This window comes from Tursiops truncatus, chromosome 19, assembly GCF_011762595.2.
Source record: "Tursiops truncatus isolate mTurTru1 chromosome 19, mTurTru1.mat.Y, whole genome shotgun sequence".
Classification (NCBI taxonomy): Eukaryota; Metazoa; Chordata; class Mammalia; order Artiodactyla; family Delphinidae; genus Tursiops; species Tursiops truncatus.
In genome coordinates, this window is record NC_047052.1 from 44,321,206 (window position 1) to 44,345,731 (window position 24,526).

Here is a 24,526-nt window from a genome sequence, read left to right on the forward strand (position 1 = left end):
GAGCCGTGAAGTGTCGGGGGAGAAGTGTAATCAGGGAAGCCCTCTTGGAAATGTGACATTTGTATCCGAACGTAGGGAACTTTGAAGATACCCGACATAGGAGCCATTTTAGGAAGAGGGGACACAGTCACATCCACCGTCACTAAATCACAAACACAGGAACCATATGCACAGGATGACACTCTACCCTGACCCCTCCCCTCCTGCCTTCAAGGTAAACCATTCCCTGAGAAAGAACGCCCTAGGGAAGGCGGGACTGGGTGGACGCATAATGCACCTGCGCACTCCACTCCCAACTGCCCACCACACACCACACACTTTTTTCAGGTTCCCCAGCTCAAAGAGAGGGACTCACTCTTCACGCACTTTGTGTACACGCGAGCGCACTAGCGCGCGCCCACACACCACCCGGCCCCCTGCGACTAGCCCAAGGCTTGTAATTCTCTGCTGCATTGCTTAGGGAGGTGAACCGAAACCCTGTGCCTGCGCACTTCAATCCCAGACCGTCTAGTGTGACGCTCGGCCAGTCTCTGTGTCAGACCCAGGCTCGGAGCTGAGAGGAATCATCGGGACTTCCAGGCTCCTTCTGCAAGGCCAGTGAGAGGTCAGCGTGGCAAGAGCCGGGGCACAGGGGGCGGTGTTACGAACCCCCAGAGGAGCTGAGCTGTGGGAGTTGAGCTCCCGGGTGCCGAGCCTTTTTCTGGTCAGGACTACATTTCCCAGTGGCCCCCGCGAGCACTGGGCCCGCTGCGCCTTTGTGTCCTCCGGAGGCCCGGTCGCTTCTTTCCGGGCCCGCGGAGGCTGGGTTCCCTCAGATTCAGGGCAGGAGGTGGGCCCGAGAGGAGGTTACCCGAGTTTTCCGGGCTTGAACCTGGTCTTCCGGCACTTCAGTTCTGCAGGTAGGAAGTGGGTTGAGGAGCGGCCTGTGGGTCACCCTGACGTCGGTCCCCGGGCCTTCTGTGTGACTCTTCGTGTGAGACGGGGTTGAGACCTTACGGTGCGTGAGCCTGCCACCCGATGTGCCTGTACACATCGTATCTGTGTGACTGTGGGTGCGAGTGAGTCGATGGTTGGTGCCACAGAGGGCGAGACTGTGAGCGGGGGCGGGAGGGTACTCTCTGTCTCCCGTTGTTCCTGTATCCTCGGCTTCTTTGTGACTGGAGTGTGAGATCACCGGTTGTGATACCCTAGTATTTGAGGCTGGGGGCTATGGGAGAGGGTGACGGTGTGAAACTGCCCGTACCCGTGGCCGCTGTGATCTGTGTAAGATGGTGGTTGGCGCTGTAGTTTTTAAGAATCTGTGAGTGTATGTTGTGTTTTTTTTTTTTTTTTGCGGGGGGTGGGGGAGGGCGCTGAGTGAGACTCTGTGCCACCAGTATCTATTAAAGCTAACCAGGTGATGCCAGTGTGCCACCAAGTTTCAGAACCACTGACCTACTGGAGAGGAGAAGGAAAGTGGAATCAGGAAGACCTTTATCTGATCTCGGTGCTGTTATTTATTAGCTGTGTGTCTTTATGCAAATGATTACATTACTTGGAGTTTTTATTTGTAAAATCTAGAAAATCTCTTGTTAAAATAATAAATTAGGAAGTGATTTAGGCACAGGTTAAATTGTATGCAAGAAGATTCCTAGGTCTCCATTCTGCCTTCTCTCTATTGGAGGGAAGGGTGCAACAGAGGAAAGAAAAGCAGAAAAATTCTAAGCTAGTGATTCTGGATGCTGCAAGGAAAGCCTAGTTTCTCATGTTCTCTTACCCATCTCACTCATCTAAGGACACTGCCATTTCCCAAGAGAAGAGTCAAGGGGAGGAAAGAATGGCTGTTGGACTTCTTAAAGCCATGTACCAGGTGAGCTGGTGTTTTCTCTTTCCTGAAATATTTTCCTGCTTTTCAAAAGAAGCAGACATTAATTTTCCTTCTGCTGAAACTTTTCTGGGTGACCAATCATGTCACTTCTTAAAACCCTCCAATGGATTCCCACCTGATTCTGGATAAATGTTGAAGTCCTTGCCTTGGCTTGCAAGGCCCTACATAAACTCGTCTCTGGCTAACCCTCTGACCTCATCTAATTTTTCCCACTCTGTATATCACTCACTTGGCTCCAGCCACACTAGCTTCCTTGTCGTGATCTGAGTGCATTCTTAACTCATGGCCTTGCACTTACTGTTCCCTCTGCCTAGAATGCTGTTCCCCCAGATACAGACCAACTTCTTCATTCTGGTCTCTGTCCAAATGTTCATTCATTCAACAGATTTTTGCTAAGCACCTATTAACTAAGAGGGCTTAATCCTAGTCTTCTTTTCTGCTCTGTCTACACTCCTTTGTTGATCTCACTCTGTTTCACGGCTTTATATACCATTTATATGTCAACAACTACCAAATTGTATACAGCCCAGAAATCCAGACTCATCTATCCAACTGCCTACTCAGCATCTTCATTTGGTTGTGGAATGGATACCTCAAATTTAGATGTCTCAAACTGAGTGAAATGAGCCATTGGAAGTTTGGGAGCATAGGAGTGGCATGATCTGATTCCCATTTAATAGGATCACTCTGGCTGCTATTGAAAATAAACTGAATGGGACAAGGATAGAAACAGGAAAATCAATTAGAAAACTCTTACATACTTCCCCATCTAAGATGTTCAAGCTAAAAGTCTTCCATTAGGAAATTCTGTTTGTCCTGCCTTCAAAATATATCCAAAATCTGACCACTTATTACTACCACCAGTTTCTATTCTGGTATAAACCAATATCTCTCACCTGGATTATTGCTATCCCCAACAGAGCAGCCAAAGTGATCCTGTTACGTATGTCATATTATGTCATTCCTCTTCATTTCAGGGAGAGAAACAATGGAAAGTATAGACAACTCTTTAAAACAGTTTAGCTGTAAGGGAAGAAGAGAAATGAGTGGTAACTGAAGGAGAAACTGTAGTCAACAAGGTTTTTAAAAGATGGATATATGTCTGTGGGCTGATGTTAAAGATTCAATAGAAAGGGAAATTGAAGATGAAGAGGAGAGAGGAGGGAATTGCTGGAACACTGCTTGCGAAGCTGAGAGCAGCTGAGGTCTAGGATACAAGTGGAGGGGTTTGGCCTTTGCTAGGAAAGTGGGCTGTTCATTTATAGTAATAGGATCAAATTAGAGTTTATGGGCCAGATGCAAGTAGATGTGTAGATGTTGTGGGAATTTGTGGAAATTCTCTTAAAATGGCTTTGTTTTTTCAGTGAGACAAAGCAAGATCCTTAGCTGAGAGAAAGGATGGGGGGGGAGGTATTGAAGATTGAGGAGAGAGAAGAAAGTATCAAATGGTCATTTAGGAGGGTGGGGGAAATGAATGGACTAGAGAAATATATCATGTATGTAGGTAGAAATGTATCATTTTGGTCCCCTGGAAGTTAGTGATCATGAATTTAAAGTGAGACCAATTAGCATGATTTCTCTAGCAAAGTTCAGCTGTGCAGCTTCCAGAAACAGAGTATGCTGAGTGATGGCTGTGGTTTAACCAGGTGAGTATAGTTAAGTGAGAGGGAGCCGGGCAGTTGAAGGTATATGCGTGGGAGTGATTATAACAAATGGTTGTTCTAGGAAGTGAGGGTATGTGGGAGTGAAGAACAGTGAAAACGTGGTGAGATCAATGATTTGTAGGTTCTAGTGTGGTGGAAGAATTATCCTAATTGGGGTACCAGAGGGAAAAAACTGGAATATAGGAGGTAGAAGTGAGAGTGGGAGAGTTGAGATTATGGAGGGTTTTGTACTTATTGGTAACGACAAGGTCTAGGGCATGATCATGAAGTGAGCGACTGTAGAAGTGTGGAAGACAGACTTATTGGAGAAGATGGGGTCAGAGAACTGAGAGGCCAGGCTGTTGGGAGGGTTATTTATATGGATATTGAAACATATGGGTACTCCCGTACGTTTAATGGGAGTACTATTGGAGAGAGTAACAGTGAGTTAGATGCTGAAGTGTTCAAGCAATGACAGAGAATTTGCATCTACGAGGAATTGGTAGATAATGGAAACAAGAAGTGATAGTGACATAGCCTGATTTCATGAGGTTGAAAACTAGGTATATTTTAGGAAAGAGGGTGGGGCAATGGTATGGAAACAAGTGTAAGGAGCAAAGAGGTCACCTACCTCACCTCCATGTGCTGTGTACAAGGGATGTGAGAAATAAGACAGTCACCACATGACAGGGCTTCAGGGAAAGTTGTCTTCTCTATTGGGAATCATGTTTCTGTAAGGCAAAAACGTTAAGGGAACTGTTGACTTTCTTTAGACTGGTTTGATTATAATTATGAATGGATTTTGAAACCAAGTATTTGGTTAGAGTTCAAATATTTTAAGAGGTTCTTTGTTAGAGGTCAAATATTTTAAGGTTAGCGTTTAAGCTCCTTATGTTGACATTGTAATTATTTTAATTGTATAAAGTAAAGACTCAGTGAAAAAATGTGTATGTTGTATATAAAAAATTTATACATTTATTATACATATTTATGTAAGCTAAGGAAAACATTTTTGGAAGCATGTATACCACATGAAACTAACTCTTAACAGGAGCGTTTCTGCAGTATATGAAGGATGTTATTGCTAGGGCAGAGAGAGAAATTCACAAACGACTTCATATAATTAAATAAGAAGAAAAGTTACTGTGTGTTGAAAAAACACTTTAAGAATTTTTATTTTGTAGAGACAGTTTTTTAAACTATGACAAAATTGTATCAAATGCCCAATTAAAAGTCTTGCTTTGACAGATTCACCTCTTCTAATTTTGTAAGAAAAGAAAACAATTTACGAGTGTGTATGTGTGTGTGTGTGTGTATCCATCCCCACACACAAACACATAATGTATGTTAGTTTTCATCAGGTGGTCACATTATAGAAACCTGGAATCCAGCTGAATCATAACATAGCTCCAAGTTTTTAAGAACTTTACTCAGCCCCTATAAGCAAAAACAGTATTATGGGGCTTCCCTGGTGGCGCAGTTGTTGCGAGTCCGCCTGCCGATGCAGGGGACGCGGGTTCGTGCCCCGGTCAGGGAAGATCCCACATGCCGCGGAGCGGCTAGGCCCATGAGCCATGGCCGCTGAGCCTGCGCATCCGGAGCCTGTGCTCCGCCACGGGAGAGGCCACAATAGTGAGAGGCCCGCGTGCCGCAAAAAAAAAAAAAAAAAACAGTATTATGAGTGGAACACTCATTTCTTTACACAAAATTTTAAGTACTCTCTATAAAAGTATTTGAATTTTAATGGAATTGATCATTTGTTTTGCTTGATCTAGAACAGTTTTCAGAGATACAGCAAGCACTTTATGGTCTCATTTTTGATCCTCTTATAGCTTCTTGAACTTTGCAAAGCATTCATTCATTAATTTTGTTTATTCAGCAAGTATTTGAATGCCTCATGTGTGCCAGATACTGTTCTATAACTGGTATATAGCAGTGACCAAAACAAAAACATACTCTGCCCTCATGGACTTTACATCTTAATGGAGGTGGGGAGCAGACAATAAATAACAAAATAAGTACCATATAGAAAAATAAGGAGGGTTAGGGGAATAGGCAGCTTGGGTAAGAGCATTGCTTTTGTTATATACAGAATGATCTGAGAAGCACAAAAGCCCTGAGGGGGAACATTCTTGACATATTTGAGAATGTAATATATGGGAGAGCCCTGTGTGCCTGGGGCAGAATGAATGAAGTGAGTATGGGAAGAGATGAGGTTGTTTCACTTCATTTATTTATTTCATTTCAGGAGTTGGTGACCTTCAGAGATGTGGCTGTAGACTTCTCCCAAGAGGAGTGGGATTGTCTGAATTCTTCTCAGAGGCATCTGTACAGTAATGTGATGTTGGAGAACTACAGGATCTTGGTATCACTGGGTAATAATATCTTCTTGTAAAATTGAGCTTATACTCATAAGGGGCACTTTGCTACCACCATTGTTGTGAATTTTTGGATAGCATCTGTAGTGCTTGGCTGAAAGTCTGCTGCCTGTGCCAAAGTAATGGGTTAATATTTGTGGAGTTGGCAGTGAACAGGTCTATTATTAATCTGTGTTGGAAGCTTCAACTTCCCTGTCCTTTGAATACATGTCCTTATCACAGTTTTCTCTGGCTTACTGCAAGCTCCCTCTTCCCTGATGATCAAAGAATTGGATGTGAGTTCTGGGATATCTACAGCATGACCAAATTCTGTTTCTTATATGCAGGACTTTGCTTTTCTAAACCAAGTGTGATATTATTGTTGGAACAAGGGAAGGAGCCCTGGATGGTAAAGAGAGAGCTGACAAAAGACCTGTGCTCAGGTGAGTGAAGAGGAATAGGCAGGCAAAAACCTTTGCAGGTGACAGCCCAGCTTGACTCAAAGGTATCACACCTCTTCACTCTTCTTTGTTGTTGGCATGTTCCTCTCAAATGTCCTAGGTCTTAGTAGAAGCTTGAGTCCTTTTAGTGTGTTCTCCCAAAGTTGATATTCTAAACTGTCTCTCCTTTCACATTTTGCCCCCTCTTATCTATTCTGAGTCCCCTTCCTTCCCAGTCTCATAAACCTCTTCCAGTCTTTAAAAAATCTTTTCCTAATCTGATGAACTTTTGAACTTTTGATGAACCACAAAGAGCTGTAACTGAAGTAACAAGTTCAAATCCTGACACTTACATGCAGTGGAACTTTGGGCAAGTTACTTAACCTCTCTGTGCCTTTGTTTTGTCATCTATAAAATGGGATAATATTTTTAAGGTGCTTTCAACAGTTCCTATCTCATATTATGAGCTCAAAAGCTGTTAGCTGCTAGTATTATAATAGTAGTAGTTTATCTCTAAATGCCTCATTTTTCTCTTAATGGTCAGTTCATTCATTCCTTTAATCAACATTTATTGAATTTGTACTTTAAACAGAGTACTTGCAAGATGCTAGGGTATTATACGTTTATGTAAATAATCAAATAGTTGATAGGCTTGTAGCAGTGATAAAATATGGCTGAAAATGGCACACATGAAAAGAAAGCTGACATGAAGGAAGCTCAGAGAGAGGTGAGAGAGGAGTCTGCTTAGTTGGGAAGATGGTCTTTAACAAAAACACAGGTCAGGGACTTCCCTGATGGTCCAGTAGTTAAGACTCCTCACTTCCACTGCAGGGGGCATGGGTTTGATCCCTGGTCAGGGAACTAAGATCCTGCATGTGGTGTGGTGTGGCCAAAAAAAAAAGGTCAAAAGCTAGAAAACATTTGAGGGAGAAGAGATTAAGAGGTTAGCTTTGTGGTGTAAGAAGGATTTTCAGATAGGCATAGGAAGCATTAAGGTGAAATGAAGGACTTAAAGTTCAGAAGAAAATTAGGGTCATTGTAAACATCTCTGTCAACACTACTCCCCAACCCATCCCCACCCCTTCCACTACCTCTCCCCAGTCTTTTATGTTCATGTTCAGTTTTCTAAGGAAAAATTTTGATATGGAACTATAGTATCAAAGAATACATGGCTAAATTTTATTTATTAATTATTATTATTAAATAAATCATACACACATAAATATATTAGACTAAATATGTACTTTAGGTAATAATATAACAAAAAATGTACCTGCTTCTTAACTTAGGATATAGAAGGTTGTCAGTGCCATTTTAGGCCCTCAAGGGCCCCTGCCTAGCGATATATCACTCCCTACTCTTGGACCATCTCTACCACTCACTAGGGTAACCATTATCCTACAATTTTGCTTATCATTTCTTGACTTTTCTTTATTGTTGGTGCCATATAGCCCTAAACAAAATACTTATATTTGCATGTTTTCAATTTTTTATATATGGAAATATATTAGAAATATAGTATACAGATAATTCTGACTTTTTTCAACTCAAAATTATATTCCTGAGATTCATCCATATTGATTTTAGTGACTATTTTTTATTGAATTTTTTTTTTTCCTGTTGAAATATAATGTATTCCACTGTGAAAAATCACAATTTATGCATTGAAGGGCATTTGAGTTGTTTCAGTTTTATGTTATTATAAATGTTACTGCTATGAACCTTATTATACATGACTGATGGTGTACATATGCTGGAGTTCATGTAGAGAATATAGCCAGGAATTTACTGCATAATGCTATTTTACTTTCCAGATTACTTGTACTAATTTACATTTCTAACAGTTAACAGCTGTGTGTAAGAGTACTCATTGCTCCACATTCAGAATTGACAAATTTTTTGCAATTTTGATGGGTATGAAATATTATCTCCTTATACTTGTCATCTGAATTTCCTTGACTACTAAAAAAATTTGGCATCTTTTTATATATATAAATGGCCATTTTGATTTCCTCTTCTGTGAAGTGCCTGCTCAAGTCTTTTGTTCAGTTTGGGGAATATATATATTTTTTATGAAGTATAGTTGATTCACAATATCATATTAGTTTCAGGTGTACAACATAGTGATTTGATATTTTTATAGACTATACTCTATTTAAAGTTATAAAATATTGGCTATATTCCCTGTGCTATACAATATATCCTTGTTGCTTATTTATTTATTTATTTTTTGCTGTGCCATGTGGCTTGTGGGATCTTAGTTCCCTGACCAGGGATCGAACCCAGGCCCACTGCAGTGAAAGCGCCAAGTCTTAGCCACTGGGCCACCAGGGAATTCCTACTTATTTATTTTATACATAGTAGTTTGTACCTCTTAACCCCCTACCACTATCCTGCCCCTCCCCCATACCTTCTTTGTACTGGTAACCACTAGCTCATTCTCTGTATCTGTGAGTCTGTTTCTGTTTTGTTATGTTCATTTGTTTGTTTTATTTTTTAGATTCCACATATAAGTGATAATATACAGTATTTGTCTTTCTCTGTATGACTTATCACTAAGCCTAATACCCACAAATGGCAAAATTTCATTCTTTTTTTATGACTGAGTAGTATTCCATTATATATATTCACATACATATATATAGGTATATATGTCACATCTTTATCCATTCGTCTGTTAATGGACACTTAGATTGCTTCCATATCTTGGCTGTTGTAAATAATGCTGCTATGAACATTGGGGTGCATGTATCTTTTTGAATTAGTGTTTTTGTTTTCTTCAGATATGTACCCAGGAGTGGAATTGCTGGATCATATGGTAGTTCTATTTTTAGTTTTCTGAGGAACCTCTGTACTGTTTTCCATAGTGGCTGTACCAATTTACATTCCCACCAACAGTGCAAGAGGGTTCCCCTTTCTTCACATTGTTATTTGTGGTCTTTTTAATGATAGCCATTGTGAAATGTATGAGATGATATCTCGTGGTTTTGATTTGTGTAGCTTATGTTTTTGATTTTGATATTTTGTTTTAAGAAACCTTTCTATATTCTGAAGTCATATGGGTGTTCTCAAATTGTCTTCTAAAGATTTTCCTTTTACATTTAGGGCCATAATCCAATTGAAATTGATTTTTGAGATTGAAGTATTTAATTTCTAAAATCAAATGTCTCAGACATTTACTGAAGAAGTGAGCTCTCTTTGCTTATTGTTCTGAATGTTACCTCTTAATATATCAGGTTATAGTATATTTATGGGTCTGATTTTGAGCTCTGTTCCATTCCATTGATCTCTGTTTTCTTACGCCAGTACCACACTATCTTAAATATTTTAATGTAATACTTCAATATCTGTTAGGGTAAGTCCCTATACCTTGTTTATGTTCTTCAGAATTTCTTGTTTGCCCTTTGGCCATCTAACTAAATTTAGGTCAATTTCCACTAGAAAACAACAAAAAGCTATTGGCTTTTGGTCCAAATTTTATTCTATATATCAATTTTGGAATTTGTTTTTATTTGTGAACATAGTTTATCTCTCCATTTACTTAGGTCTTTAAATTTCCTTCAAATGTGTTTTATAATTTTCTCCATAAAGGACATGCACATCTTCTATTAGATTAATTCCTAGGCATTTTAGTTTTGTTCCTGTGTTAAATGTTGTCTGTGTTTTCAATTTGTTGCTCATACATAGAAATAAAGTTAACTTTTGTACTTTGACCTTATATCCAGCAACGTTGCCAAGCTCTCCCATTAATACTAGTAATTTTTAGATTTCCTTGGATTTTTCTGTGGGCAGGCATGTCTGTGAATAATGGCAGTTCCTTTATTTTAATTTCTTATACCCTTAATTTCTTTTTTCTGTTACCCTGTCTTAGATCACCAATATGGTATGAACCAAAGTAGTGATAGCAGGCATTTTTATCAACTTCTGGTCTCAATGAAAGTGCTTTAATATTTTGTAATTAATAATTCTGATGTTTAAATGTTTCTGGTAGATACCCTTTCATTACTGTTTGCTAGAGTTTTGTTTGTGTAAAGCTTTTGAGTTTTAATGTTTTTTTGTAACTGTAGATGATTAGATGATTTTTACTTTTTCATCTGTTTATGTAGTGAATTACATATTTAATGTTGAACCAATCTTGTATTCCTGAGACAAACCCATCTTCATCTTTTCCATTCATAGCTAGCTGCTATTTGCCAATATTTTGTTTAGTTATTTTGCATCTATGTTTGTCAGTGAGGTTGGCCTTCAGTTTTTCCCTTCATGTACTCTTCTTGTCAGATTTTGGAATCAGGATTGTCCTAGTTTCATAAAATCTGTTGGTGAGTATTCCTCTTTTTCTTCCTTAGAAGAATTTGGGTAAAATTTTACAAATTTGTCTTTTGAATGTTTGGTAGAACTTTGTTCATCTTGGCCTGGGATTTTTTGTGTGTGAAAAGAATTTAAACTATTAATTCAATTTCTGTTATAAGATTTTGTGTTTTTTATTCTTCTTATAGTCATGGAGTTATGGTTTTTTCCTAAAAATTTATAATTCTCATATAAGTTTTAATTATTAGATAAAATTATTCATTATTTTCTCTTATCTGAAGTTGGTAGTATATGTAAGTATGACCTCTTTTTCCTTCTAAAAAGGGAGAAACAAATCTTTCAACTTATTAATGTTTTCAGACATTTTTTACTTCACTGATCCTCTCTAATTTATCTTTAAAATTTTTTCATGTATTTCTCCTCTACTATTTTATTCCTCCTATATTTTTTATGCTATTTTCTCTCTCTCTCTTTTTTGCTGGCTTTTAAACTTAGATAATTCAGTGTTTTTGAGGCTTTCTCTTTTCTATTATAAGCATTTAAGACTATATTAGGAATATAGTTCACATATTTTGGTATGTAACATTTTTGTTATCATTGTATTTCTTAACATTTTCTAATTTCCATTGATTTTTTTTCTTGACTATGAATTATTTGGAAGCTTTAAGTTGCAAATTGAAGGTTTTTGTTTGGTTTAACTACATTGTGATTGGAGGATACGGTCTAGTTAACATGCATTCTTTGAAATACTTTGAAACCTCTTTTACATCTTAGGGGTTAATTTTGGTAAATATACTGTGTGTTCTGGAGAATGTGTGCTGCTTGTGGAGTACAGCATTTTATATATGTTCATTGGATTAAGCTCGTTAATTGTGCTGGTCAACTCTTCTGTGTCTTTATGGATTTAAAAAAAAATCTCTTTGAGCAGTATTTTGAAAGTGTTTTATAAGGTGATACGTTTGGGGGATTATCTTTCTGGTGAATTCTTATATTATTGTTACTCTTTAAATCTAGTGATGATTCTTCCCTTAACTATTTAGCTTAATATTAATATAACTATATTAGCCTTCTTTTGTTAATATTTCCTTAGTTTAGTATTTCCCACCCCTTTACTCTCTTACTTTCTATGTGTTCTTTTTGTGAACAGTATATAGCTAAACATTTTTTTGTCCAGTCTGATAATCTAATTGTGTTCTTGTTGAGTTTTAGGAGTTCTTTATGTACTCTGGATATTAACCCCTTTTCAGATACATGATTTGTAAATATTTTCTCCCATTCTATCCGTGGGTTGCCTTTTCACTCTGTTGATTATGTCCTTTGATGCACAGAAGTATTTAATTTTCATGAACTCCAATTTGTCTACTTTTTTCTTGCCTGTGCTTTTGGTATCATAACCAAGAAATCATTGCCGATTATAATGTCATGAAGATTTTTCCCTATGTTTCCTTCTAAGATTATTTTAGTGTTAAGTTTTAGGTTTAAGTCTTTGATCCATTTGGGGTTAATTTTTGTATATGGTGTAACAACTTCTTTGTTTTGCATGTGGATATTTAATTTTTCCAGCGCCATTTATTGAAAAACCTGTCCTTTCTCCATGGAATGGTCTTGGCATGCTTGTGAAAAGTCATTTGACCATATATGTGAGGGTTTATTTCTGAGCTCTCTGTTTTCTATTCCATCAGTATATATATCTATCTTTATGTCACACCACACTGTTTTGAGTACTGTAGCTTTGTAATAAGTTCTGAAACCAGGAAGTGTGAGACCTCCAACTTTCTTCTTCCTTTTCAAGATTCTTTTGACTATTCAGGGTCCATTGAGATTACATATGAATTTTTGGATCAATTTTTCTGTTTCTGGATAAAGCATTGGGATTTTGATAGGTATTACATTGAATCTCTAGATAGTTTTGCGTAGTTTGGACATCTTAACTTCTAATTAACTTCTGGAAATTAACCCCCTCTAATTAAATTCTAATTAACTTCTAATCCATGAACACAGAATGTCTTCATTTATTTTACTTTTTAAATTATTTTTTAGTTTCAGTACATGGGCCTCTCACTGCTGTGGCCTCTTCTGTTGCGGAGCACAGGCTCTGGATGTGCAGGCCCAGCAGCCATGGCCCATGGGCCCAGCTGCTCCGCGGCACGTGGGATCCTCCCAGAGTGGGCCACGAACCCACATCCCCTGCATCGGCAGGCGGAATCTCAACCACTGCGCCACGAGGGAAGCCCCTCTTCATTTATTTATATTTTTAATTTCTTTCAGTAATGTTTTGTAATTTTCATTGTAGAAGTCTTTCACATTCTTGATTAATTCCTAAATATTTTATTCTTTATTGATGCTATTGTAAATGGAGTTGTTTTCTTAATTTTCTTTTCAGATTGTTCATTGTTAGTGTATAGAAATGCAACTGATTTGTGTGTGTTGACTTTGTATTCTTCTACTGTGCTGAATTTGTTAGTTATAACAGGTGTTTGTTTTTCTTTTGTGGAGTGTTTAGGATTTCTACATGTAAGATCATGTTGTCTACAAACAGAAACAATTTTATTTCTTCCTTTCTAATTTGGATGTTTTTTATTTGTTTTTCTTGCCTGATTGCTCTGGCTAGAATCATTTCTGACTTTAGTTGAACTGCTCTTTTTTCTTAGTCGTATTAAAGGTTCATCAGTTTTGTCGATCTTATTGAAAAAACAACTCTTGGTTTAGTTGATTCTATTGCTTTTTTAATTCTCTATCTGGTTTATCTCTGCTTAAATCTTTATTATCTTCTTCTTTCTTCTAGATTTGGCTTAGTTTGCTCTTTTTCTAGTTTGTTAATATTGTTGATTTGAGATCTTTCTTCCCTTGTGATGTAAACCTTCACAGCTATAAATTTCCCTCTTAGCACTGCTTCTGATGCATCCCATAAATTTTGGTATGTCATATTTTTATTTTCATTTGTCTTAAGATATTTTTAAACTCTTCTGTGATTTCTTCTTTGACCCATTGGTTGTTTAAGTGTGTGTTGTTTAATTTCCACACATGTGTGGATTTTCCAATTTTTCTTTTGCTATTGATTTCTAGTTTCATTCCATTACGATTAAAAAAGATAGTTAAGGGCTTCCCTGGTGGCGCAGTGGTTGAGAGTCCACCTGCCGATGCAGGGGACACGGGTTTGTGCCCCGGTCTGGGAAGATCCCACATGCCGTGGAGCGGCTGGGCCCGTGAGCCATGGCCGCTGAGCCTATGTGTCCGGAGCCTGTGCTCCGCAACGGGAGAGGCCACAGCAGTGAGAGGCCCTTGTACCGCAAAAAAAAAAAAGATAATTTGATTTCAATCTTTTGAAATTTATTAAGACTTGTTTTATGGCTAACATATAGTTTATCCTGGATTCATGTTTATTTTCTTGATGAATGTTAGGATTTAAAAAAAAATTTTTTTTTTATTCATGGTGCTTTTGGTTTTTTTTGGCCATGTCACACAGCTTGTGGGACCTTAGTTCCCCAACCAGGGATTGAACCCGGGCCCAACGCAGTGAAAGTGCCGAGTCCTAACCACTGGACTGCCAGGGAATTCCTTAAAAAAAAAAAAATTTTTTTTTTTTTTTGCAGTGAGTTTGCCAAACTGCAAAATCTGAGAGGACAGCATTCCACAAGATTGTGCTTATTTCAAACACCAGCTGCAAGTTAGGGGATCCTCAGGGCCACCCTCATTTGTGACCCGCTGGCTACATGTTTGGGAGTGCCTACAGTCACCCTCAGGTTTAATAATTTACTAGAATGACTCACAGTACTCAGAGCAAGAGCTATATATTATCATTACAGCTTTACTGTAACAAAGACTACAAATCAGAACTAGCCGAAAGGAGAAACACCAAGGGTGAGGGCTGGGAGAGTTGCAAATGTGAAGTTTCTGTTGTCCTGAGGGCCCACCAGGCATCTCAATATTCAAAAGGATATTACCCACCAGGCATCTCAATATTCAAAAGGATATTACCAACCAGGAAAGCTCTCGCAAGCTTCAGTGTCCAGAGTTTGTTTGTTTTGTTTCATTATGTAGGCATGATTGAGTGAATCATTACCCAACATGACTCAATCTCCAGCCTTCCTTCCTTTCCCAAAAGTCAGACTGATATCATGGTGGCTCAAAGCTCCAACCCTTTAATCATATGGTTCGTCTTTCCAGCATGGTTAGCCTCCAGCCTGAGTCATCTATCTCATTAGCAAAAACTATCTAGGGGCTCATCATGAGTCACCTTACTAGTATTAACCATCAGGTGTAGTCCAAAGGGCTCACCATGAATAACAAAGACACTCCTTCCAGGAGTTTAGATGGCTTAGAGGTTACCTCCTGGGAAATAGGGACAAAGGTCTGCCAAATTCTTTATTGCACAGTTCTTTTAAGAAATCACAATAGGCTCTGACTGTAATTGAACGGACATGATAGGTAAATTTAGTCAGACTTTGTGGCTTTACATTGTTGGTTCCTCATATACAAAAGCAAAGTGTGTATCTTCTCCCTTTATTCAAATTTTTTGGGGTGGTCCATCAGAATTGTAAAGCTTTTGTTCTTTTCTTATAAAGTTTATTTCTAGGGTTTTTTCCCTCTTCATTGTTGTTGTTGTTGTCAATGTTAAAGATATCCTCTGAGACTAATTATTTTCTTTATGCTTTCTTCTATTGTTTTTTAAAATTGATTCTAAAATTGCAAAATAATATTCTTATTTGAAAAAAAGAAGTATAAATAGTACAGTAATTTCCCCCATAGCTTTTATATTCTATTCTATATTCTATTCTTTTATTTATCTAATTATTCATATGTGGTATTTTGCAAGTCCCAATGTATACTTTGTATATAAAGAAAGATAATTCTTATTAATGGTTACTATTACTAGCTGTCTTTTTTTGCGGGGGGGGGGGCACACCACGCGGCTTGGGGGAATCTTAGTTCCCTGACCAGGGATTGAACCTGTGCCCTCAGCAGTTAAAGCGTAGAGCCTTTAACCACTGGACTGCCAGGGAATCCCCTTTGTGACATTTCTTAGTAATATATTCCAAACTGTATGTTACTGTGAAAGTGTATTTTATACTTCTTCAGTATAAATCATTGAACAAGTTGATTTTTATTATAATCTTTAATATCATGTGGTATTAATGTTCTCAGCCCTGATTTTTTCTTGCTTACATTTGTCCTTCTTAATCTCTTTGGGTTTCTTCTCTTTTCCTTAATATCTTAATGTTGGAGTGCTCCAGGATTCACTCCTTGCTCCTTTCTCTGCTATCTACACTCATTCTCTTAGTAATTTAGTCTCTTTAAATACCATCTATATGCTGGCAACTCCCAATTTAAAAACCTCTAGTCCAGACTTCTCTTTTTTTTTCTGAATTATAGTTGATTTACGATATTATATTAGTTTCAGGTGTACAGCATAGTGATTAAAAATTATATAGAGGAGCTTCCCTGATGGCGCAGTGGTTATGAATCCGCCTGCCAATGCAGGGAACATGGGTTTGAGCCCTGGTCCGGGAAGATGCCACATGCTACAGAGCAACTAAACCTGTGCACCACTACTACTGAGCCTGCACTCTAGAGCCCGCGAGCCACAACTCCTGAGCCGCGTGCCACAACTACTGAAGCCCACGTGCCTAGAGCCTGTGTTCCGCAACAAGAGAAGCCACTGCAATGAGAAGCCCACATGCTGCAATGAAGAGTAGCCCCCACTCACCACTAGAGAAAGACCGCATGCAGCAACAAAGACCCAACACAGCCAAAAGTAAACAAATAAATACATAAACTTTTTAAAAAATTTTACAGATTATACTCCATTTATATAATTATAAAATATTGGCTCTATTCCCTGTGCTGTACAATATATCCTTGTAGCTTATTTATTTTATACATAGTAGTTTGTACCTCTAAATCCTCTACCCCTATCTTTCCTCTCCCTGCTTCCCTCTCCTCACTGGTAACTACTAGTTTGTTCTCTGTATCTGTGAGTCTGTTTTGTTATATTCATTTGTTTGTTTTATTTTTTAGATTCCTCGTATAAGTGATAACATACAGTATTTGTCTTTCTCTGTCTGACTTATCACTAAGCCTAACACCCTCCAGGTCCATCCATGTTGTTGCAAATGGCAAAATTTCATTTTTTATGACTGAGTAATATTCTATTGTATCAGTATATATATACCACATCTTTATCTATTCATCTGTTGATGGATACTTGGGTTGCTTCCATATCTGGGCTATTGTAAATAATGCTGCTCTGAACATTGGAGTGCATATATCTTTTTTATTAGTGTTTTCATTTTCTTCGGATGCATAACCAGGAGTGGTATTCCTGGATCGTATGGTAGCTCTGTTTTTAGTTTTCTGAGGAACCTCTGTACTGTTTTCCACAGTGGCTGCACCAATTTACATTCCCACCAACAGTGTAGGAGGGTTCACTTTTTTCCACATCCTCACCAACATTTGTTATTTGTGGTCTTTTTGATGATAGCCATTCTGACAGGTGTGAGGTGATATCTCACTGTGGTTTTGATTTGCATTTCTCTAATGGTTAGTGATGTTGAACTTCTTTTCATGTGCCTGTTGGCCATCTGTATGTCTTCTTTGGAAAAGAAGTTCTTCTGCACGTTTTTTAATCGAGTTGTTTGTTATTTTGATATTGAGTTGTATGAGCTATTTATATATTTTGGATAACAACCCCTTATCCTAGACCTCTACCTTAAACTTAGTATCATGTGTCCATCTGCCTTCTCAACATTTCCATTTCAAAGTCTAAAAGACATATTAAGTTTATGATGTTTAAATCTGAACTCTGGATCTTCTATACCTCACTACCTAAGCTTGCTGTACCCATAGCTTTTCCCATCAATGTTGATGGCTATTCCATCCTTCCATTGTTCAGACCATAAACTTTGAAGACATGCTTGTCTCATCTCTTTCTATTACATTCTATATCCAATCTGTTGGTATATCCTCCTGGCTTTTCCTATAAAATATACCTAGAATCTGACCACCTCTGTATACCTCCACTGATACCTCTCTGGTCTGAATCATTATCATTTCTCACACTGATTGCTACAATAGTAGGTCCCCTTCCTTCTCCCCTTGCTTTCCACCTTCCAGTATTTTCATTAAATCATAACTAGATATCACTTCTGTACTCACACCACTTCAGTGGCTCTCTATCTCACTCAGAGTAAAACCAAATTTCTTAGGTGCCCTATAAAGCTTTAATAATCTGATTATCCTTTACCCCCTGACTTCATCTCCTACTACTCAGTCCTCTCCAGCCACAGTGGCCTTCTTGCTATTCCTCAAACAATCCAAACATGCTTCTACTTTTAGGCTGTTTCTTCTGCCCAGGATGTTCTTTCTTTAAATATCTAAGTAACTAACTTTTTCACTTCCTTCAAATCTTTGCTTTAATTTTTTGTTTGTTTGTTTGTTTTTGGCTGAGTTGGGTCTTCATTGCTGCATATGGGCTTTCTCTAGTTGTGGCAAGTTGGGGCTACTCTTTGTTGCAGTGCATGGGCTACTCATTGCAGTGGCTTCTCTTGTTGCGGAGCACGGGCTCTAGGCATGCAGGCTTCAGTAGTTGTGGCATGTGGGTTCAGTAGTTGTGACGCATGGGCTTAGTTGCTCTGCGGCATGTGGGATTTTCCTGGACCAGGGGTCGAACCCATGTCCCCTGCATTGGCAGGCAGATTCTTAACCACTGTGCCACCAGGGAAGTCCTGCTTTAAGGTTAACTTATTAATGATTCCTACTTTGACTTCACCAACACTCCTGATCTCTCTTACCCTGCTTTTCTTTTTCAATAGCACTTAGTACCTTCTAACATACAATAAAATTTACTTATTTAGCATTTATTTTCTGTCTCCCCCAAGAACATAAGATCCATGAAGGTAAGGATCTTCATTTACTCCAATATGAAAGCATATAGAACCTTGTACCTGGTACAAGCTTCAATAAATGTTCTTGAAAGAAGTAACTATAAAAATGGAGATTATTTCAGTTCCTGTATTATTCATACATGCATAAAATTATAAAAGGTCCAGTCACCTACATAAGTCCTTCTTGACCTGAGATTTACCTTATTGATTTTCTTATAATTCTAATCATTCCTCCTCAAGTTTCTCTATGATCTATTTTCAGTTTCTGTTCTTACACACTTCAGAACTACTTTCATAAATGTACTTTCTGGTACATAATAGAGTAGACATTTTTTTTCTTATTATTTTTCAGACTGGGAATCTGTGTGTGAGACTGAAGAGTTAACCCCAAAGCAGGACATTTATCAAGTGCGATCATCTCAGAAAGTAATAGAAACACTTACAAGCTGTGGCCTTGAGTACTCCAGATTGAAAGAAGAATGGAAATGTGAGGGCCACTTTGAGAGGCAACCAGTGAATCAGAAGGCATGTTTCAAGGAAAAGACAATCACTCACGAAGAAGCCCCTGTTGATGAAAGAGGACAAGAATATAACAAAACTTGGGGAAGTTTCCATCCCAGCACACTACTTCATACACAACAGATAATCCCCAAAGAGGAGAAAGTACATAAACATAACACACATAAAAGCTTTAAAAAAAGATTAATGGCTATTAAGCCCAAGAGTATCTATACAGAGAAGAAACTTTTGAAATGTAATGACTGTGGAAAAGTCTTCAGTCAGAGCTCATCCCTTACTCTTCATCAAAGAATTCATACTGGAGAGAAACCCTATCAATGTATAGAATGTGGGAAAGCCTTCAGCCAGAGATCAAATCTTGTTCAACATCAGAGGATTCATACTGGAGAGAAACCCTATGAATGTAAGGAATGTAGGAAAGCCTTCAGTCAGAATGCACACCTAGTTCAACATCTGAGAGTTCATACTGGAGAAAAACCTTATGAATGCAAAGTGTGTAGGAAAGCCTTCAGCCAGTTTGCTTACCTTGCTCAACATCAGAGAGTTCATACTGGAGAGAAACCCTATGAATGTATTGAATGTGGGAAAGCATTTAGCAATAGATCATCTATTGCCCAACACCAGAGAGTTCATACTGGTGAGAAACCTTATGAATGTAATGTCTGTGGGAAAGCGTTTAGCCTTCGTGCATACCTTACTGTACATCAGAGAATACATACTGGAGAGAGACCCTATGAATGTAAGGAATGTGGGAAGGCTTTCAGCCAGAATTCACACCTTGCTCAACATCAGAGAATTCATACTGGAGAAAAACCTTATAAGTGTCAGCAATGTAGGAAAGCATTCAGCCAGATTGCCTACCTTGCTCAACATCAGAGAGTTCATACTGGAGAGAAACCCTATGAATGTATTAAATGTGGGAAGGCTTTTAGCAATGATTCATCCCTTACTCAACATCAGAGAGTTCATACTGGAGAGAAGCCTTACGAATGTAATGTTTGTGGAAAGGCTTTTAGTTACTGTGGGTCCCTTGCCCAACATCAGAGAATCCATACTGGAGAGAGACCCTATGAATGTAAGGAATGCAAGAAAACCTTCAGACAGCATGCACACCTTGCTCATCATCAGAGAATCCATTTTGGGGAGTCACTGTCACCACCCAATCCAGTCAATCACCAAGTCCTGTAGACTATCTCAAAAATACTTCTGGAATTTATACTCTTTTCTCCATCTCTAATATTGTCATCCTTGTCTAAGATTCATCTCACCTGGATCACTCTATAGCTTTCTAACAGGTCTTCCTGCATCAACATTTGGTCCCCTTAAATTCATTTTCCACCATGCACCCAAACTGATCTTTTTCAAATGTAAGAATACACACATCACTGCCTCCAGTTAAAAGTTTTTTTGGCTTGCTGTTGTTCTTAAGCTAGCATCCACAGTCTTTAAAACTGTCTATGAGGAGCTTCATTATCTGGTTCTTAGATACCTTTCAGCCTTATTTTATTCCAGTCTCTCTGGGCACTAGGCACTTCCCAGGTCTAAGAGCTTAGATTCTGGAAAATCATAGCTCTACCACTACTGTAGCATTGTGTGATTTTGAGTAACTTGCTTGACTTATGTAAACCTCAGGGTTTTCTTTAATTCTTAAAATAGGGATAATAAAGGATACTGTATTGTAGAAATGTGAGTATTAAATGAAATAGTGTCTATTGTAGATTGGTGCATATTAAGTAAAAAATTTGCATGCAGAGTACTTAACATAGTGCATCAAATATAGCAGATATTCAATTTAATAATAATAGCTAACATGCATTGAGTGCCTACTTTGCACCAGGCACTGTTCTACATACTCAACATATATTAACTCATTTAATCCTTACAGCTAAAACAAGATTCCTTAGTGGATAAAGCAGAACATCATGGGAAGCAGCAGGTCAGAACTGGGGAAACCTAAAAACTTTAGAATATATGTGGGAGTGTTTGTACGCTAGGTGAGTAATTGATATAGACCAAAGTAGTAGAACTATAACACAACCAGTTTTAGGAGATTTCTAAAGAAACAATTGGATATACTAATTAAATAAAATGAAGATTCACTGAGAAAAATGCAGAACTTATATTTAGATCAAGAAAAGAACAGAGAGTATTGCAATTAACTCCAAAAGCCCAATAAACAGAAATTTATACTGTAGCATAAAAAGACATCAATCCCAGGTAATTGAATGGGTGAATCTAGGTGATTTCAAAAGCATTTAAACTGTTTCATCCCATAGAAAAAGTATATAAATTTTTATCAAGTGATTATAAAATTGAAACCAAAAGGGGACTGAGGAAAGAAAACTACAGTCAAATGTAGTTTGACTACATTTATATATATACAAACATGCATATATATACTTTCATTCAGTGAATTTTGAGTACTGTTTGTCACACACTGATTTAGACATGAGGAGATAACATGATCAATACAAAGACCATGTCCTCATGGAGTTAAAACAATAGATTTTCTAGGCCCAGAAAACTGAAGAACAATAAAATAAATTGAAGGGTATTATATAGCCTAGGCTGAAGAGACTCAAAATAACAAAGTTATCAGTTACTCCTAATTTACAACTTCACTGCAGTTCCAAGCAAAATTCCTCAATGGGCCTTTTTGCCCTTTAATTTCACAGCTTTGTTTTGAAATTCAACTATGAAGTGTGAATTCTAAAGAACAAGAAAATTATCGAATCTAATCTATTTGTAGAAATTTTGCATATGATAAAGTTGGTTTATACCAGTAGAGAAAGGATGGATTTGGGAGTAGTAAAATAATTGACAATGTATATCATGGCAGTAAGGGAAAAAAATAAAATGAACTATTTCAAAATCATCACATTAAAAAAAGCATCACAGTACCTATTACTGGGAAGATGTGGAGCAATAGGAATATTCATACAGTGCAGTTGAAAATAGTTTTTTAAAAAGAATAATGTATCAATATCTAGTAAAGTTGAAGATGTGGATACTCTTTGACCCAGCAATTCCACACTTAAACCTCTACAGAGCCTCTCCTTATGTGTTCAGGGAGATGTACATGAAGACCCACTTCAGTGTTGTTTGTGAAAATGAAAAGTTTAGGGTAAGCAAAACAATCATTAGGGTTTAAATAAGAATTGAAATTAATGAACTAGAGATACTTTTATCAATATGGATACATCTCAGAAACTATTGAAATCGAACTAGAGGGTATTTTGTGTGATATGGTTCCACTTATTTATATAAAGTTTGAAAACATGCAAATCAACACTATGTATATTTTTCATGGCTAAATACCATATGGAAATAGTGTAATAACATTTATGGAAATAATCATCAAATTGTGATGACCTCTGGGGAGGGAGAAAAATGAGATTGAGGAAAGGATGCAAAGGGAGGTATCTTTTAATCATTAATTTCTTTAAAAAATAACTGGCCAGTTCTAAATTGATGGTTGTGGGTTTTTATTCTCTGTATCTTTCTATATGTTTAAACTATTTCATAATTAAAAAAATTTAAGTAATGTTTGCTTTTGTCAGTTATTCCTTCACTATACCTCAGGCATGCCATATTCACCATTCATCCAATCCATAGTCACCATTTTCTTCAGAAAGAAGCTCGTATACAATTGCCTTCCAGATGCAATCACTGTTAACAATTTGGTGACTATCCTTCCAGGCATCAGAGTTTTGAGAATGACTATATTTTTACGCTGAGAGTTTTATATCCTACTTACTGCATTTTCTTCCCCCATCATTCCTTTTTTCCCCCAGCTTTATTGAGGTAGGATTGACAAATTAAAATTATATATATTTAAGGTGTACAACATGTTTTCGTATATTTATACACTGAAATGATAACCACAATCAAGCTAATTAACACATCCATCACCTCACATAGTTACCATTTGTGTGTACTACATCTTACCATCAGTATGATTAACAATCACTCGCTATTTCCCCCCAACCACTCCAGGCCCTGGCAACTGCTAATCTACTTTTTGCTTCTATGAATTTGACTATCCTGGACATAAATGGAATTATACAATATGTTGTGTTTTATGACTGGCTTCTTTCCATTAGCATAATGTTTTCAAAATCCATGTTGTAGCATGTATCAGTACTTCATTCTCCTTTTAAAAAAATAGACTTTATGTTTTAGAGAAGTTTTAGGTTCACATCAAAATTGAGTGAAAGGTACAGAGATTTTTTTCATATGACCCCGCACCCCCACACACGCTTAGCTTCCCCCATTATCAACATTCCCCACTAGAGTGGTACATTTGTTATAGGTGATGAACCTACATTGGCATATTATCACCCAAAGTCCAGAGTTTACATTAGAGTTTACTCTTGGTATTTTTTATTGTATGTGTTTGGATAACGTTATGATGACACAAATCCACCATTATAATATACAGAGTAGTTTCACTGCCCCGAAATTCCCTGTGTTCCATTTATTTATCCCTGCCCACTAACCACTGGCAACAATAAGTTTTTTGTTGTGTCCTTCGTTTTGCCTTTTCCAGAATGTTGTATAGTTGATATCATACTGTATGTAGCCTTTTCAGACTGACCGCTTTCACTTAGTAATATGAATTTAAATTTCTTTCATGTCTTTGCATAACTTGATAACTAATTTCTTCTTAGCACTGAATAATATTCCACTGGCAGGATGTACCACAGTTTGTTTATTCATTCACCCACCAAAAGACATCTTTGTTGCTTCCAAGTTTTGGCAATTATGAATAAAGCTGCTCTAAACATCTATGTGCAGGTTTTTGTGTGTACATAAGTTTTCAGATTCTTTGGGTAAACACCAAGGAACCCAATTACTGAATCATATGGTAAGAACTTCATTCCCTTTTATTGCCCCAAATATTCCACTTCATGGTTTTGCCACATTTTATTTATCCATTCATCTGTGGGTGGACATTTGGATTGTTTCCACATTTTGACTATTATGAATATTGCTGCTCTGAACATTGTGTACAAGTTTTGTGTGGACAAAAAAATAAAAATATATTTTTATTTCTTTTGGATATATAACTAGGAGTGGAATTCCTAGATCACATGGTAATTCTTTTTTTAAAATTAATTAATTCATTCATTCATTTTCGGCCATGCCGAGTGGCATGCAGGATCTCAGTTCCTCGACCAGGGATCAAACCAGTGCCCCCTGCAGTGGAAGCGTGGAGTCTTAACCACTGGACCGCCAGGGAAGTCCCATAGATCATATGGTAATTCTACATCTGACTTTTTGAGGAACTACCAAAATGTTTTCTAGTTACCACATCATTCTCAGTGTCAATGTATGAGGGTTCCAATTTCCCCACATCTAAACCAGCGCTTATTATTGTTCATCATTTAGATTATAACCATCCTGGTGGGTGTGAAGTGGTACTTATTACCTATGGTTTTGATTTGCCTTTCCTTAATGATGTTGAGAATCCTTTCATGTTTATTTTCCATTTGTATATCTTTGGAGA

The 24,526-nt window shown here is 37.6% G+C and overlaps 1 protein-coding gene across 1 annotated transcript; it reads left to right on the top strand.

Annotated features, from left to right (window-relative positions):
- Window positions 1-274: 274 nt before the first annotated feature.
- Window positions 275-22,561, top strand: ZNF570 (zinc finger protein 570). The gene is made up of 5 exons (XM_019941126.3): window positions 275-899; window positions 1,775-1,849; window positions 5,759-5,885; window positions 6,215-6,310; window positions 18,851-22,561. The coding sequence occupies exons 2-5, from the start codon at window positions 1,817-1,819 to the stop codon at window positions 20,203-20,205; spliced, it is 1,611 nt and encodes a 536-aa protein (XP_019796685.2). The 5' UTR covers window positions 275-899; window positions 1,775-1,816; the 3' UTR covers window positions 20,206-22,561.
- The last annotated feature ends 1,965 nt before the right edge of the window (window positions 22,562-24,526 follow it).

Bases quoted from the DNA above. Each gene is read 5' to 3' on its own strand.
- ZNF570 (XM_019941126.3), top strand. From the start codon at position 1,817: ATGGCTGTTGGACTTCTTAAAGCCATGTACCAG. The intron at 5,886-6,214 runs GTAATAATATCT...TCTTATATGCAG, and splicing joins CAGGATCTTGGTATCACTGG to GACTTTGCTTTTCTAAACCA. The intron at 6,311-18,850 runs GTGAGTGAAGAG...ATTATTTTTCAG, and splicing joins GACAAAAGACCTGTGCTCAG to ACTGGGAATCTGTGTGTGAG.